We start from the raw sequence: 18,855 nt of genomic DNA on the forward strand, positions 1-18,855 counted from the left end.
GGCCTTCTTTTTCAGCAGAAAGCTTAGGGGATACATAAGCACAGAATTGTGAACACAGAAATTATCATCACAGAATCACAGTCACCTGACTGGCTCTTGGCATCAATTAATGAGTCTGTAGATCACTCAAGGTCACTGAACACCCTGTGTGTCTCCCTGAGACTCATCACTCAGCACCCTGTGTCTCCCTGAGACTCAAGAGCATCTGCACCCTGGAAATCTTCATCCCATTTTCTCTGGGGTCTATCCTACCTCAGGTCAGCTGAGAACAGCTCTTAGATGACTGTCAGGCCCTCAGTGATGATTGTTATGAATGCCCTCATGACATTCTGCATGCTTATTTCTTAACAGTCTTGTTTTGCATTTAAGGATGCATTTCAGACTTTATGGGAAATGTAATTCAATGTGGTTTATCAATGTACTGATGGAAGAAAAAAATACCACCAGGGAGACAGGTGGATAACTTGTATCAGGTAAAAGAATTAAGGGTCTTAGTCTAAATTTGTCTTTGCTAAGAAAATAAGTGCGTTTTGTGAGAATATGTTCTTATTGGCAAGATAATGAGGAGTTGCAAAAGTTATTGAAACAGATACTCAGATCTCTAGTTTAATGCTGACTTTTGACAGAGGGAAGCACCAATTTGGTGGAGAGGGATAAGGAAAGACAGTGTGCTGAGCAAATGTTGACTTTGATGACAGCAGGGATGCAAAGTGTATAGACACAAAATACTGTTCCTTTAGGCCCTTTGGTAATTGTTATGCAGAGATTTGTGCCAGACTGTAGCCTGAAGAAAGCCAGCTTCCAGCTGGGGTCTTGGGCCATGCCCACTGGATCCAACCTTTTCCTTAATCAGAGGGATGTTTGCTCTGTTTTCCTCCTTGCAAGCTCCAATTCATTTATAAAGATTCAGTTTGAAACTACCTTTCCTTTTAAACCTTCCCTGATCCACTGCACAGTCAAATCTTTCCTTCCTGTGTCACCCCAGCCTCCCCTACTTCTCACTGCTTTAGGCCCACCATGTGGGCCTGTGATGATGCATTGCATGCTTGTCTTCTTTAGTCTTCCAGGACAAGGGCTGTGTCTACAGCATGCTCATGCCCTGCATCTCAGAAGCTCTCATATGTGTCCACTGAACCATTGGCACACTAGGGATAGGACACCGTGTGCTGGCGATGGGAGGAAGAAGCAAGCCCAGTGGGGCTTGGGGAAGAACTGCTTGGGGAAGTTGGGTTGACCTGGATATTGAAGGATAAGAAGTGGGGACAGTGTTGTGGGTCACAAGTCAGGAACATGCAGTCATGTGGCAGTGGTGACATGGAATCTGTTTATCAGGAAAAAAGACCATTTGTATAGGGGCTCAGATTAAAGACAGTGCCAAGCTGTGATTGCCAGATCGGAACTTGTAGCTTCACCCTGTAGGCAGCCTTAGTCAATTACATGTTAACAGGGAAATGCATTAAAAAGCAATGTGTTCAGGATATCAGAGATCTACATAATTTGATTTGAGATGTTAAATATTAGAGGTATAAGACCTTTTGCTGATGGCTCAAACAGGGCTTTCGCCGATGACTGGTCATGGTGGAACACTCAGGGGTCACACCATCCTGCTTGCAATTACAAAGCAGGGAGCAGGTACCCTATCCTTCTCCCTCAGGGCCAAGGATTGGGGTGAATGCTTCCCAGTTTAGTACTCTACCCTTTGGCTGGTTCCAGCCCATAGGAGGAATGACTTACCTATCAGTGTGGTCTAGGCGAGTCTGACATTTCCATGGCCTCATGTACCTGAAGCAGAGACCAACCAGGACACACACCATGGTCACTCGCTTACAGCCTGTCCTCAGCCTTTATGGCCTCTTTGGTCCTCCCTTCTCTGTGGAAGTGGAGCCCAGGCAGGACCTACTTCTGGCAGCGCACCCTGTCCTTGTTCTCCCTGATCCAGTTCTCTCACCTGCACCAAAGCCACCCTTCATTGGGAGGGACAGTTGTTTCCAGCTCAAGAGAAGTGGTGGGTGAGGACAATTGGCAGTTGGAAGGCTCCTAGAGCCTCACACAGCCTAGGCCCAACCTGTTAACAAGGAGCCCTGTGTTTGGGATAGTAAAACCTTTACTAGTATCCTGCAGGGTGTGGTGGCTTATGCCTGTAATCCCAGCACTTTGGGAGGCCAAGGCAGGCAGATCACTTGAGGTCAGGAGTTCATGACCAGCCTGGCCAACATGGTGAAACCCTGTCTCTACTAAAAATACAAAAATTAGCCAGGTGTGGTGGCGGGCACCCTGTAATCCCACCTACTCCAGAGGCTGAGGCAGGAGAATCGCTTGAACCCAGGAGGCAGAGGTTGCAATAAGCTGAGATCACACCACTGAGCTCCAGCCTAGGCAACAGAGTGAAACTCCATCTCGGTGGGGTTGAGCGGGGAGGGGGACCTTTACTAGTATCCTCTTCGTACATTTCCCAACTGGTTAAAACCCCAAGATAAAGAGGGCATGATTAACACCACCCCCTAGACTGCCTTTAAACCTGTCTTCAGAGTAAACAAAACCTCCTTGTTTTATATTATGGGTCATACACGTGGCTCGCACATCGATCCCTCTTGAAACGTCATGCTCTGGCAGATTACTGCAAAGCAGGTGCCACAAAGTCTCCTGGGACGTGCTGTTCCCTCATAGATTTCAATTTTTACTGAGCAAAGTGGATTATGCCTCACACTCTGCACGTTCCACTACCTTATGAGTCATTGTGAAAATCTCATTTAGTCCATTTAGGATTTAGTCCAGGGCTTTGATACAGAGCATGTTGGTTTGTAACTGTTATTCCATAAAGGAAAAGTCAAGGCATAAGGAATTTTTACTATGCAGTGGAAAACATCATATAGCATAGCATAAAGAATCTTAATTGGGTGGAAAAAAAAAAAAGTCTGCCCAGAATCAGACGCTCAGCTGTGTTTGACTTGTACTTCTTATCATGAAAATGGGATACAGCATCGCCTCCCTTGTTGTCCCGGGCTCGGCAAGCTTTCTTCTGTACCTTCCAGCTCAGTGCGGTCTTGTTAGAAATGCAGACCCTCGGGCTCCACCCCATGCTGAAGCAGAAGCCTTGTTTTAAGAACACCCCATGTGATTCATAGCAACACTAACTTGAATGTGCATTCACATCACCTAGAGGGCTTGTAAGAAGCAGATTCCTGGCATCTCCCCTCGGAGATTCAATTGGCAGGCCTGATTGAAAGCTGATCTCATCTGCCAGTCATCTGCGCATTTTAGCTTTCCCCTGAGCTAGAAGCGCGGGCTTCAGTCCACCTGGCACCTGGTGAATGGAGGTATGTCCTTGAGCAGCCGCAGACTGCATGCATGGGTGAGCTGCCTCCAGAGCAGCCCTAGTGAGGCAGTACTGGGTACAGATGGCCAGCACCCTGGGCAAGTTGTCTCTGGAACACAATGCTGGGCTCAGTCACTCTCCTCTCCACTGCCCAGCAGGCTGGCACAAGGCTCTGTCTTAGCAGACTCCACTGGGGCTCCAGTCCAGTCTGGAAATTAAAGATTTCCAGCCTAGTCTGGAAGTTAAACAGAGAGACATGGTACACCTTCTTCTATATCAATGCAAAGTCAGGCTCACCTTTCCTGTCTCTGCCCATGGTCTAATCACTTCCCCTTGAAAGTCTCCAGCCAGAAAAGGCTCAACTAGGACCCATTCCCTTGGGAACCCATCACGCCCCTTCTGAGGAATGCTAAATATAATAAGGCTTTCTAATGGAGACTTGCTGGGTTGATGCCCAGGTGTACATACCTTTAGATGGGGAGTCTCTGAATACCATAGCATGACTTTCTAGAATTTCTCTAGCTATAAGTAACAGGGGTTTAAAAACAAACAAACAAAACACCACGCTCCCATCAGGGGTGTCACTAACTTTCTTTAAATTTTTTTAAAAAATTATTTGTTCTTATTAAAGCCTTTGTCTTCAGTCCTGAAACACTCAGCCTATAAAATCTCAAGCTACAAGATATCATTTCTCAGTGTTATTTCCAGGGCTTAAAATCTTATCACTGGCTACGAGAACCCTTAAAAGGCCTGTAGACAGTAAAGATATGTTTAAAGATATGTCTGTCCTATCATTTATATAAAAGAGAAATGTATGCAGTGAGATAAACACTGTCTTTTGAACTATGAAGTTATCTTTCATTATATCAGCCCACGTAGTTCATTAATTTTAATTATCTATGCAATTGTTGGCACAAAATTAACAGGTTGAAGAGATTGGGGACAATGGACTTTGCCTGATTTGACAAAGATCTCCTTTGGAAAAGTGTGCCTTATCACTTAATTTGAATTGGCACACTTTACAGAAGAAAGGAAGAAGACGTATTCAGGATCTAGATTATTGTACTTGGTAAAAGCTGAGGTCCCTGGAGGTTTCCAGAACACCAGTCAAGGGCTATGCAGAGGAGCAATACATGGCCTTTGTAACTCTTCACTGAAATTCCAGGAGCATCCTACCGCAGGCAGGCAAAAGCTGAGCAGAAGGTGTTCATAGCCAGTCTATTCAGTCATTCTCGTTCACTTCCTTGTATAAGTTTGGAGGGGAGGATATATCCAGGTTTACCAACTGGAAGTATTTTGTATAATAAAAACCAGAAAAATATAGCCCCAACTAGTTGAAAAAATAAAAGGTTCTTTTGACTGATGTTCCTGACAAATCTAAAGGCATGACCAAGCGCTTAGCCCTGGTTGGAGCAAGAGGTTAAAAACCAGGTGAGCAGGACCCAATTTGTTTTTCGCTCACTCTTCAAGATGGCTGCTAAAAGCTCCTGAGGCTCCATGATTCCTCTTCCAAACTCTGCACGAAAGCAAGGTTCTCTGTTCCAGAGTTCCCAGCAAAAGTCCTCAAGTTAATTGGCCTAGTTGAGATGCTTGGCTAAACTGATTACCATAAATGAGGGGAGGCAAGCTCCAAGTGATTTGGGCCTGGATCAGAGCCCAGCCCCAAGCCAGCTCACATGGCAGGAAACTAGGATGCTCTGGTGTAAATCACCAAGCCTCCCCTTAGCAGCGAAGGTGGGCACAATCCCAGGCAGCCCTTTCCATTGCCACAAACCCAGCCATAACAGGGAGAAGTAAGAAGGGAGGTTGGAAAGTGTGTGCAGGATGAAGCATGCCCATGCATCCTGGCTTTTATCTCCTCAGGGGAAGGAGAATTCCCAAATCTGCTGCCTTCATCTGTAACCCAAGTGTGGGAATGATTTAGAGAGGGGAGTCTATGGGAGAAAGAATGGTAAGGAGCGACGAAAGAAGCTCTGAGGCCCTCTAGCTTTTGGCTGATAAGTATGTTTTTTTCAGAGGAATGATTTGACTCAGGAACAGCCTCAAATAGCATCTTCATTTATAGTAGCAAGCTGACTAATTTTCTTGAGAATCCATTTAGGGTTTCTGTTACCAAGGTAGGCTTGAAAGTGTAGCTTCAGGTGAGAACACTTACTCACAGATGCTGAAAGTGAGAAATATTACATTTTTATCTCCACATAATTACTATGTGTATCTCCACAATTCTCTATTAATAGTATAGTGAAGCATAGGGAGAAAGCATGCACTCAGGAACAGGAAATGTATGATCTTACAACATTTTCCATGTGCTTATAAAGGGTGTGTGTGTGTGTGTGTGTGTAGAGTAGTAACTCTAGAAAACATCTAGAAATATAGATATGCTTTTGACAAAGTAACTGTTTTGATTGCTTAAAATAGAGAGGTAATTGTGAGGCCCCAAATAAATATAGCTTAAGAAATACAAAATGAAGTCATATCTAGTCCTTAGTTCACATCTCAAGTATTTAGTCATTAATGAATGATTTTTGGTGGGAATTTGTGACAGTGTGCCAGATTCACAACATGATTCTCTAGGCTTTCAATTATTTTCTCTTTCAACCGTAGGAGCTATTTTAGCTGATTTTTTTTTATTATTACTCCCTTCTGCTTGTCAACCTGAGAGTTTGCGTAATGAAAACAGCCAATGTGTATCATGAATCATTTGCATATAAATCCTGACAAATCCAACACAGGGCTACAAAAACTGGTTGTTTACAAAAGATGGGTTGGACTTACAAAATAAACACAATTCACAAATTAAGTAATCATGTAATTCACTCCTTATTTTTTCTGATTTTTTTTTTTCCCCAGAACCGAATGGAGGAAAGCAAGGCTCTGTTTAGAACAATTATCACATATCCCTGGTTCCAGAACTCCTCGGTTATTCTGTTCCTAAACAAGAAAGATCTTCTAGAGGAGAAAATCATGTATTCCCATCTAGTTGACTACTTCCCAGAATATGATGGTAAGTCAGCATTCATGCAACAGCTCAGTAGCTGTAAATAGGTTTTGTCTCCAAACCCCAGTGTGGGAGTTAACGCTCTACAGTGCACCATTGCTGCCCTTGCCCTGTGCAGCCTGCATGTTGGGACTGATACAGTAGGAATTATTGTTTGCCCGGTCTTTTAGTGACACAAAACATTTCATTCCTTAACAATGCTAAAAGTCATAGAAAAAGAAACTCATGTCCTGGCGCAGTGGCAAGCTCCTGTAATCTCAACACTTTGGGAGGCTGAGGTAGGTGGATCACAAGGTCAAGAGATCGAGACCATCCTGGTCAACATGGTGAAACCCCGTCTCTACTAAAAATACAAAAATTAGCTGGGCATGGTGGTGCGTGCCTGTAATCCCAGCTGCTCGGGAGGCTGAGGCAGGAGAATGGCTTGAACCCGAGAGGTGGAGGTTGCAGTGAGTCGAGATCGCGCCATGGCACTCCAGCCTGGCAACAGAGTGAGACTGTGTCTCAAAAAAAAAAAAAAGAAAGAAAGAAACAAACTCATCTGCTTTGAAATAGCAGATCAGAAAAAGGAACAATCCAGTAGTTTTGACCAATTATGTATTAACCCTTATAGTCTCCTCTGTCTCTCCTTTTCATTCGGTTACAGTCCACCTCTGCCTCTCTTCTTTCTGGGGAGAGAACACAATTTTGAAGTCAAGAGCCCACCACCGAAATCAGTCTACCCAGGTTCAGATCCCAGTTCTGACACTTACTATTTGTAGAACTACCATCAAGTCACTTGATTTTTCTGGGCCTCAGGACAAACTCATAGGATGTTTTGTACATTGTAGTGTATAACATATGTGTATATTTAGCATGATGCCTGACACGTAGGGCACTTACTGAATACTCAGGAAATACTTCCTTTTGAAACATCATAGCCCAATGAAGTCCCACCACCATTAGTAATAGTAACCCAGTTTTAAACTCTTTGTGCAGCACTTAGAATCTATAGCATCCACTTCACTACTCCTATGGCTTTGCATTATTTGCTTTGTTCTTAGAAAAGAATCTTACCCTCCCCAACTAAACTGTGAAATCCTGGACAACTAGACACCCAACCCATTCTGAGAAATACTTGAACACTTGGTGATTGGTAACAAAATGCATCCACATGTAGCCACTCTGTAAAACAAGTGAGAGTCATGACTGCTGCCCTATAAGAGCTGATGTGGCCAGGTGTGGTGATTCACACCTGTAATCCCAGCACTTTGGGAGACTGAGGTGAGAGGATCGCTTGAGCACAGAAATTCAAGCCCAGCCTGAGCCATGTAACGAGACCTCTGTCTACAAAAAATGAGGCAGGAGGTGGGAGGCAAGAGGTCAAGGCTGCAATAAGCCGTGATCCTGCCACTGTACTCTGCCCGGGTGATGGGAGACCCTGTCTCAAAAAAAAAAAAAAAAAAGTTTATTTGGCAAGATAATCACATCTCTCCTTGATGGCCCACCACCTGGTTTTATGAATAAAGTTTTATTGAGACATTGTCACACCCATTCATTATACACTGTCTATGGCTGCTTTCACACCATAACAGTAGAATTGGGTAATTGTGACAGAGATAAAATAGTCTGCACAGCCTAAAATATTCTGTGGCCCTTTACAGAGAAAGTTTGCCAAGCTGTGGCCTAGATAGTTAAGAGCACGAGCTCTGAAAAGTTCTACTTTGCCACTCATTGGCTGTGTTGCCTCAGACAAATTTATTTAGCTACTCAATTTATCCCTGGGCAAAAAAGAATTGAATGGAGTCATATGTAGATCACATAGCAGAAACCCAAAAGTATCTACCACAGAGGTGATGTAACAACAAGAGAAGAGACTAGTTTTAAAATTACATTGTCAACATATGATGTCCAGGATGGATATTGTTCCACCGTGTTTTGGTACTTCTAAAAGCTCCCTCAGAAAAGTACTTTAAAAACCAATATTAAATTTAGCTTCATAGCTTTCTATGATGATACAAACACATCAGGGATGGAGGTTTAGTCACCTTTTCATCCCACATGGATGTGGTACAGTCCTGGCTTGTGAAAGGGAAATGTTACATATTTAATGAATTTATGTTCCCTTCTCACATACATGGAAGATCCTGAAGATTGGTGAATTGAAAATATAAACATTTGGGGATTGTTACCAGATGTTAGAAATGGTACCCTTTTTTGTTAGCAGTGTGTTTATATCCTCTCTTCAAGTACATTTTCCTTTGTGCTTTGCTGTTCTTTTAAAAACACTTTATCAGTCTAAACAATGTTTTCTCTTTCACTCCTTTTAATTTGCACTAACCTGGAAACATCATCAGTGTCTGAGACTGCACTTCTCAGTGTTGCTCAGAAAACTATGGAAGGAAGTGACTGTGTGGGCAGTTAACTTGCTTTCCCACCTCAACAGGCTTCAAAAACACGTCTACCTGAATACAGTAGGCATGAAGCATCTGGCTTAGATCTAAACACACTTGCCTGCCACACACACACATACACACGAGATTCTTCTTAATTTTTCTTGAAACTTGGTAAGAATCAGCGTGTGAGAAATTGCCACACCATAAACAACACCCCATCTTGTGGGCTGGCACGTTCTCATGATGTGCTTGCATAAGGGAGGATGCAGATAGAGCATGGTGCCCACGGAGCTGAACCCTTCTGAGGGGTTCATTCAAACTTCTCGGATGCAGTAGACCTAGCCACACTTCACAGTTGCTGATTTTTCCGCAGTAAAAGACTTAGTCTGTGATCAGTGTTTGCAGTGCTGTTTTTTGATCTCTGCACCATCTTCCTAATCTCTTCACATACCTCCTTTCTCCAGTAATTTCCCCAGATTCCCCACTACTACAAGCATTTTCCTTCCAACATGTGTCCATTGTGAATATTCTGAAATCTGAAGATTTTTTTTCTGTTTTACTGTTACCATACCCCAGTATACATATAATGCACAGAGGAAACTTGGGCACAGAAAAAGAAAAAAGGCATTGATTTTGTTACTTACAAAGCCAGTGCAGCTATCATTACATGGAACTCCAAGCCCTTGTAAGATGAGCAAAGACTGAAAAAATTGAGGCCCACTCTGCAGTGATGTCTTTGTAATAAACATGTTTATAATATTATAAACTTCACACTTCCACATTTCTGTACTTACAAGGTCTTAATCATAATGAATGCCATTTCTGTGTTTCTCTTCAAGAAAGGAAATTACCATTTCCACATGGACTTGAATTGCAAGATTGTTCATAGAGACTGTGGAATTCTGCTCCTGCTGTGATGGCTGTAATGATTTCTTTGTAGTGTATGTTTATTCAAATAACAATTTATGCTTAAAAACATAACACCTTTCAAGTGCACTTCAGTGAACTTGGATCTAGTTCTTATATTCTGTAGGGTAAATAAAACAGAAAAAAACAAAAAAAGGTATAGTCCCTTCTTTCCCAAATAGAGTAAGTACAAAATCATACAGAAGTTCATTCATAAGCCAGAAATACAATGTTCTTTTTATGAAATGAGAGACTTCTCCAGCTCTGGGAATCTGTCAGTTTCTGGTTTTGAATATTTTTTATTACTTCTCTTGAGTTAATAAGTTCATAGTACATTGAAAAAGATGGAACATTAATTATATATATATTTGCTTGTATATGTATTTTACATATTATTTTTAATTGTACTTTTTATTTATTAAATATGATGCCAGCCATCTTAGTCATTTAAAAAAATTGAATTCTGGGCACCTATGTCAAAAATTAAACATTACTTTTTTAAATTGTACAAATGAGGATAGTCTATATGTTTTTATAATTCTTTCCTCCCATCTTCTGGCATTATCAGATATAAGTTTATTGGAGTAATCTCCAATTTATAAAAAGGTTGATTTGAGAATAATTCAAGTCAGCCGTCTGAAGCTCAGGGTGCATTTTGTTAGAAATGGTGATCAAGCCCTCAACAGAGTTCTCCAAGATCTCTTTATCCCTACTAGTAGGTAAAAAGAATATTGATAGAAAAAGACCTGCTGGGTGCGGTGGCTCACACCTGTAATCCCAGCACTTTGGGAGGCGAAGGTGGGCGGATCCCTTGAGGCCAGGAGTTCAAGACCAGCCTGGTCAACACAGCAAAACCCTGTCTCTTCTAAAAATGCAAAAATTAGCTGGGCGTGGTGGTGCACGCCTGTAGTCCCAGCTGCTCACAAAGCTGAGGTAGGAGATTCGCTTGAACCCAGGAGGTGGAGGTTGCAGTGAGCCATGATCATGCCCCTGCACTCCAGCCTGGGTGACACAGTGAGACTCTGTCTCAAGAAAAAAAAAAAGTTTCTTATGGCTTGGTATAGAACTAACTTGAAAAAATGGAGGAAATGTATACATAAAGCGACACAAAGACAAATATATGATAGGTATCCAATACTTGAAATGTGATGGTGTTTTGATGTTATTAATTTACACTAAGTTTTAAATCAATGTATCTATCAGTACCTATTAAATATACTTTTAAAACAGCTTTGAGATTTATATACCATGTAATTCACTTAAAGTGTACAATTCAGTGGGTTTTGATATATTACATTATTAATTTTTTATTATAAAATATATATAAAATTTACCATTTTAACTGCAAAATTCACTGGCATCAGTTACACTCACAATACTGTGCAGCCATCACCAGTATTTTCAAAATATTTTCACCACCCCAATTAAGCAACAACATCCCATTTCCTTCCTCCCCCTAACCCTTGGAAACCTCTAATCTACTTTCTGTCTTTATGAATTTACCGATTCTAAGTACCTCATATGTGTGCAAGCATACAATATTTGAACATGTTGGGTTTATTATAATGTTCTCATAGTTCATGCATATTACAGCATCTATCAGAGCTTTACTCTTTTTTATGGCTGAATAATCTGTTTCTGATATTCTAATATTCTGTTTGATTCTATTTGTTTTGTTTCTCCATTTATCTGTTGATGGACACTTGGATTGTTTTTGCCTTTTGGCTGTTGTTAACAATGCTGCTATTAACATTGATGTACATTGCTTCTCGCCCTTTTGGCTAAGATCAAGTGTCTGTCAGAGCCCCTGCTCTCAGTTCCTTTGGATATATACATTGGAGTAGACTAGCAGGGTCGGTCATGTGGTTATTCTATGTTTAGCTTTTTGAGGAACCACCAAACTCTTTTCAAAACAGCTGCACCTTTGTACATTCCCACCAACAGTGCACAGGAGTACAAATCTCTCCACATTTTCCCCAACCCTTGTTATTTCACACTTTTTTATAGCCATTCTAGATGTGGAGGGGTATCTCATTGTGGTTTTGATTTGCATTTTTCTAAATGATTACTGGTGTTGAGCATCTTTTCCTGTGCTTATTGACCATTTGTATATCTTCTTTAGAGAAATGTCTGTTCAAGTCTTTTGCCTATTTTTTAATTGGGTTTTTTGTGTGTGTTATTGAATTGTAGGAGCTCTTTGTATATTCTGGATACTAAACTCTTATCAGATGACATGATTTGCAAATATTTTCTCCCATTCTATAGATTGACTTTTCACTTTCTTAATAACGGTGTTGGCCAGGTGTGGTGGCTCATGCGTATAATACCAGCACTTTGGGAGCCTGAGGTGGGAGGATTGCTTGAGGCCAGAAGTTCAAGAACAGCCTAGACAACATAGTGAGACCCCATCTTTACAAAAAATTTAAAAATTTGCCACGCTTGGTGGCACCTGTAGTTCCAGCTATTCAGGAGGCTGAGGCAAGAGGATCACTTGAGCCCAGAAGGTTGAGGCTGAAGTGAGCCATGATCATGCCACTACACTGTAGCCTGGGTAGCAGAGCAAGACCCTGTCTCAAAAAAAAAAAATAGTCCTTGGATACATAAGGTTTTTAATTTTGATGAAGTCCAATTTATTTTTTCTTTTGTGAAAAATATGACCTGTGCTGTGGTGTCATATCTAAGAATCCATTGCAAAATTACGTTTTTAGTTTATCTTGCTAGATATATCACAATTCTTTTTCAAAGCATCTAGGACATTTCTTGGTACATAAGAGACTCCTTCTTAAATCAATGTGAGAAAATATAGGCCGAGTGCAGTGGCTGACACCTGTAATCCCAGCACTTTGGGAGGCCAAGGCGGGTGTATCACCTGAGATTAGGAGTTTGAGAACAGCCTGGCCAACATGGCAAAACCTTGTCTCTACTAAAAATACAAAAATTTAGCTAAGCATGATGGCAGGCACCTGTAATCCCAGCTGCTCAGCAGACTGAGGCAAGAGAATCGCTTGAACCTGGGAGGCAGAGGTTGCAGTGAGCCGAGATCTCATCACTGCACTCTTGCCTGGGCAACATGGTGAGACTGTATCTCAAAAAAAGATAAACCAATTGTTTTATCATCACAAATGAACTGAATGCTACACAAATGTAGTGTGCTCATAAATACCAGAAATCTATGGAAGTGAGACTACTGAGGCCCACTGTAGATAGAGCTGACCTTACAAACAGGTGTTCTATTCTAAGAGGGATTGTCAGTCTGGAAGACGTAAAATGATCCATAATGTTGAGTCGTTTGGAGGACAGATTGACAGGAGAGCCCAAGGAGGCTGTGTCTTTGTGCACACTTATTAAATAGCTGAAACAAGCATAATTAACTCAGTTGAACAGAAGTAAGCTATCACTCCCCTGATGAAGAGCCTACAGTGGCTCCCAGTCACTCAGGCAATCAGAGTGAAGGCCAAGCTAAGAAATAGACTTAACCTTGGCCTTCAAGTCATCTGTCTGCTTTCACCTATACACAGTTTGTGAATGGGTGGGTACGTGGGTGGGTGGGTGGATGGTCAGACATAGTAGTATTAGGGAAAATGATTATAACAGATCAAATCTGCAGTGCAGATGTAGGCTTCATGAGCAATGACACAGTAAGTATTTATTGAACGAATGATGATTGAATACATTAGCAGATTAGGTAACAAAGTGTCCCTCTTGTCTCTTGGCCAAAAGGACCCCAGAGAGATGCCCAGGCAGCCCGAGAATTCATTCTGAAGATGTTCGTGGACCTGAACCCAGACAGTGACAAAATTATCTACTCCCACTTCACATGCGCGACAGACACCGAGAACATCCGCTTTGTCTTTGCTGCCGTCAAGGACACCATCCTCCAGTTGAACCTGAAGGAGTACAATCTGGTCTAATTGTGCCTCCTAGACACCCGCCCTGCCCTTCCCTGGTGGGCTATTGAAGATACACAAGAGGGACTGTATTTCTGTGGAAAACAATTTGCATAATACTAATTTATTGCCGTCCTGGACTCTGTGTGAGCGTGTCCACAGAGTTTGTAGTAAATATTATGATTTTATTTAAACTATTCAGAGGAAAAACAGAGGATGCTGAAGTACAGTCCCAGCACATTTCCTCTCTATCTTTTTTTTAGGCAAAACCTTGTGACTCAATGTATTTTAAATTCTCAGTCATGCACTCACAAAGATAAGACTTGTTTCTTTTCTCTCTTTCTCTCTTTTTCTTTTCTATGGAGCAAAACAAAGCTGATTTCCTTTCTTTTCCCCCCCCTAATTTATACTTCCCTCCTGATTTTTTTCCCAGGATACAATGACCTTTATCCTAGTTCCATTCTTGGTCAAGTTTTTCTCTCAAATGATACAGTCAGGACACATCGTTCGATTTAAGCCATCATCAGCTTAATTTAAGTTTGTAGTTTTTGCTGAAGGATTACATGTATTAATACTATGGTTTTAAATGTGTTGCTCTGTATACATACATAGTTTCTTTTTTAATAGAATGTACTGTCTTGTCTCACTTTGGACTGGGACAATGGATGCCCGTCTAACAGTAAGTGTCATTTCTTTTAGATGTTTACCTTCAGCCACAGCTTGATTGCTCAGAGAAATGTGCAGAAGGCAGGATCAAAGACACACAGGAGTCCTTTCTTTTGAAATGCCACGTGCCATTGTCTTTCCTCCCTTCTTTGCTTTTCTTTTTTTCACCCTCTCTTTCAATTGCAGATGCCAAAAAAGATGCCAACAGACACTACATTACCCTAATGGCTGCTACCCAGAACCTTTTTATAGGTTGTTCTTAATTTTTTTGTTGTTGTTGTTTAAGCTTTTCCTTCCTTTTTTTTCTTAGTGTTTGGGGGCCACAATTTTAAAATGACTTTTATTATGGGAATGTGTTGCCAAAGCTGGCTTTTTTTCAAATAAAATGAATAAGAACTCAAAAAATAAAAGCTGGTATCTTAAAATGTAAGAGAGTAAGACTGTGAAGCCTAAAATGACTGGCTGAGAATGAACCAGAAATGCCAATTGCCAAACAGTTGGTAACTGTAAATTTGATTCTCACGGTCCATTCTTTTATTTGTCCTTAAGATGACATTGTTAGTGTTCACGTCCCATGTTCAGTGTCCAAACCGGCAATGTAAAAAGTATCCTGTGTGGTTTAACAGGAAATCTGTTTATGTCTCTTTATTTGAAACCAGTTTTACTCTCAATGGTTCTTTAAGTTCAATTAAGTCTGCCAGGAACATTGGTTGATAGGATTATTCTGACACCTTTAATTTCCAAAATCTGAAGTTCCTGCTGGTTAACCACCTTCAAGATCTTCTTGAACTGGTAACTGATTAGGTTGAACTTACAGAAGATTTGTGGACTTAACTCAAAAGTAACCTCTCAGTGTTCTATAGAACATGTATTTGTGTAACTGAACCTACTAGGAGAAATGTTTGGAATTCTATATGTGCAATTTTTCAGCAAATGCAAAAAAAATACAGCACATGTATTGACGAGCTTCTGTCAAGCAGCTTGAGTTGAAATTTAAGAAAATAAATCACGATTGTTTAAAGCTGCTGGGACGTTAGAATTAGGCCATGAGACTGGTCTCATTTTAACTATAGTGGTATTTGGCACTAGTCTAAACTTCCATATAAATCACTCTTTTGGAACAACAAAGGGGGAGGGAGAAAACTAACGGCCTGTTAGATGAGTACCAAAGCCACCAAACAGTAATGAAATATTCTCATTCTTGATTCTCCCAGCCTCAAACAACACAGGTTACTTTTTTTCCCTTGCTCAGAAAGCACCTGTAATGTAACAAGCAGACTGCCTGTAGGTATAGTGCAATTACAAATGCTCTAATCATTGTACATACATCTCTCTTGATATTGCAGCATCCATACTGGCTTTGTAATCATTAATTTTTTGGCAGATTGAATGTGCTGTATTGATATGTATCTATGTAATTGTATTGTATGTCTATAGCTAATTCACATTTTGAATAATGTTATTTTATTTACTTTTTTAAGAGAGGAGAATGTAAATTTGTCAGTTTATTTCTGACTAGGGATATTTTCTTTCCATTTAGAAAAGAAGAAAAAAAAAAAACCTTACTGTCGTACAGAGCGGTACTAGCGTCGTGCTGTATAAAATCATTTGCACATTCCTGAGTAGAGGTATACTGATTATAAGACCCAAAGGTAATTTCATAGCAAAATACATAAAATCAGTCAGAGCTTTTATACAAACATGGAAACCAACTTTGTAGAACTTTTGCCATTTGATCTAGGATTGGAATATGAGCTTTTATACAATTCATATTCTTATTTGGCAAATGCACAGTTTAGTATTACCTCTCCGATGGCCTTTACTAGAAAGGCAGTTTTAGAAGCTATTGTGATCCACTAAGGAAATGTTTTAACAGCTAGAGACCACTGCTTGCCTGAAAGGGCGTTCTTAAATTTGGTGCAGCAAAAAAAAAAAAAAAAAAAAAAAAATAAAAACAACAACATTTGAAGGCCTACAGTGTGTATAGAGAAAACCTCATCACAAGATCATAAGTGTTACAGTTTTAGGGAATCAAGATATTCTATTTAATAGAGCTATAGTAGATGTAGTCAATCAAACCTGATCTCAAAGCTTGAAGAAGCTGAGCAAAACAGGGAAAGATTGTTATATTTGTCTTTATGAAATTGGGATGGAATTTGCTATGCAGAATTGAGGTTTGTGGCTTCACTGTTCCTGTAGGGTGCATGACAAGATCCCTTCTCTTGAGAAAGGAAAAAATTGATCACCCTAGCAGCAGTGATGCATAGAAACCTAATTTTAGCCACACTAGTCAATCGAAGCTAAAGGATTTTCTTTTTTGTTTCTTTGGGGTTTTATGGAAGGGGCTAAGGGCGGGACGGGATTCTTTTCAGTTTTGTATAAAACAAAGTTTACTCATGCTTTATATTATATTGTGATTGCAAGCGTTATAAGCGTGTGCCACTGGCCTCCTATTGTTGATGCTTAGGTAATGGAGGCCTGTGGTGAGTTTTATGGTGACTTGGGCATGTCTTATTCAAAAACAAAAACATAAAACACAGAAACCTTTCTTCAGCACACCAAGGCAAGCAGCCATTTCATGACTCACTTAACACATTGCAGTGTACCAGTTTACAGATGATTTTTCCCTTTTTGCGTGACATGGCAGTTCCAACCCCCAGAGAATTCCTTATTTGTAAATTGGAAGTTTCTACTATGCCTTACAGAGCTTAAATTCAGAAGTTTGTGCCTCATATCTGAAACAAAGGGAAACAACACACGTATTCACAAGTAAATAAATCTCCTAGAAGTTTTTGTTTTTAATATTTCCACATAAAGAGCTCTGTTGAATGTCATGAATAGACTGGAAAAAAAAAATCTTAGGAACCTGCATATGTTGTTTACTAGCAGATGACAACTACAAAAGGAATTTGAAGAACATGTGAAACTTTTTTTTTTTTTTTTTTTTGGTAGATTAGCAGGTCTATTTTAAAAAGGTAATTCAGCTAAAGGGCAATTTACTTTTTTGTACTTCAGACTATCTTGATTGTCAAAGTGTACGAACTGTAATTTTAAAATTTATACTGCCACATGATTGTAAATTTTAGTTGTCTTAAGTTAGGAATTGGTGAAAAGCTATTTATGCTGGATTTGGGTCAAAATGACTTATTTGCAAAAAAAATAAATAAATAATGGGAAGAAAGGGCTGTATAATGAAATACTGCAAGACTCACCTATTGGTTGGAAATTTCCCTCAAATCACCTACCGATTACCCTTGATTTCCCTTTGTTTTCAGTTTCTCAAAACGAATGAAATGAAATATAGCAGAATGTTAACCCATATAAAAATAAAGTGTACCCAAATATTGTAATGTATATTGCTGCTCTTCTTCAAATTAAATAAGGGTTTAAAACCACTTAATTGGTAATCAACATCTCAATTGATACAAATAAGGTGTGCTTGGTATACATTAATATTTTCTTCCAAAGATACGTCTTTGGTCAGAAACACAAAAAAATAAAACTAGTAACATAGTATGTTTATCTATCTCTACATATTTCCAGCATATGTAGCGCTAATAGATCTGTCCTGGTAACTGTGTCTTTGGGATTTCATTTTGATGCCATCAAATTAGGAGAAGAAATGGCTTAGTTGTATATGATTAGCTAGAGATTTTTGGAGCCAGACACCTGCTGTTTATTAGATAACTTAGTACAGAGTCTAAACTTGTCATTTGTTTTTCTCACAGAATAGCCATTTCCTGCTGTCTTCCCAATGACCACTGCCCTTTCAATAACACTCTTGCCTCTAGAATCATATGTTGAAAGTATGAATACACACCTAGCACATAGTAGGTGCTCAAATATTAATTTCCTCCTTGCCTTCCTTATCTACCCTGTGTCCTCCTTTTCCCCGTATGATTCCAACCCAATAGCAAAGGACATTTACATGTGATGAAAACATCTATTGGGTAAAATCAGATCTTGGATAAAGAAATTCTGACTTTTATATAAGCTGTTGGTAAACAGAAAAAACAGGAAGGTATTCGTCGGTAGAACATTTTTAAGTGCAGGAAAGAAAGCTGGAATAATACTATGTAACTTTGTCCAGGTTACTTTGACTGAAACACGTTTTTGGTGGATTTCTTTTCCTCAAAGAACTCTCTAAATGCAACTCCTTGCTGGATTCCTCACCCATCATCCTGTTGGAAACCCTTACTAGACCTATGGATTTAGGGAGTTTTGTCAGAAAACATTTTTAACTTGCAGTATTTAAAAGAATATTTACTGTTCCTAAAATGTCATTCAAATGCATGTATTGTCTATTGTTTGGGGATGGGAACTAGTTTTGCAAAAAACACCTAATGTTGTATAATAATGCCCCAATGATCTTGCTGGTTAAAAATACAGTATTTTTGGCCATAATTTTGTACTATAGTATTCTTCATTGTTGAGTTTTGCTTCCGTTGAAGTTGCCCAAGCCCCTCTCAGAATGTTTTGTATTAGCAGGAGTATTGAAATACATCTTTCCTTCCTTAACACACCTTTTTGTGCACACTGCATTTTCCAAAATAAACAAGTTTAATGGTTTCAAAAAAAAAAAAGAAACACCAAAAAACCTTTTTCCTTCTGTGTATAATCAGAAATATCAGTCTCCTGTAGTGGAAATATACATATTGGTATCATTTATCAAATGTGCTCTTTTAAAAAACTTGCCTTAATTTAGGT

The 18,855-nt window shown here is 39.9% G+C and overlaps 1 protein-coding gene across 3 annotated transcripts in view; it reads left to right on the forward strand.

Annotated features, from left to right (window-relative positions):
* The window catches only part of GNAQ (G protein subunit alpha q), a 323,595-nt gene extending 305,043 nt beyond the window's left edge, over positions 1-18,552 (forward strand). For all 3 annotated transcript variants that reach the window (XM_031654133.1, XM_017949945.2, XM_017949946.2), the window contains exons 6-7: positions 6,167-6,320; positions 13,316-18,552. In XM_031654133.1, coding sequence (XP_031509993.1) covers positions 6,167-6,320; positions 13,316-13,506 — 345 coding nt within the window. In that variant the 3' untranslated portion in view covers positions 13,507-18,552. The remainder of the gene's footprint in view (positions 1-6,166; positions 6,321-13,315) is intronic.
* Positions 18,553-18,855: the final 303 nt, after the last annotated feature.

The sequence above is a fragment of the Papio anubis genome, chromosome 13 (genome assembly GCF_008728515.1).
Source record: "Papio anubis isolate 15944 chromosome 13, Panubis1.0, whole genome shotgun sequence".
NCBI classification, from domain to species: Eukaryota; Metazoa; Chordata; class Mammalia; order Primates; family Cercopithecidae; genus Papio; species Papio anubis.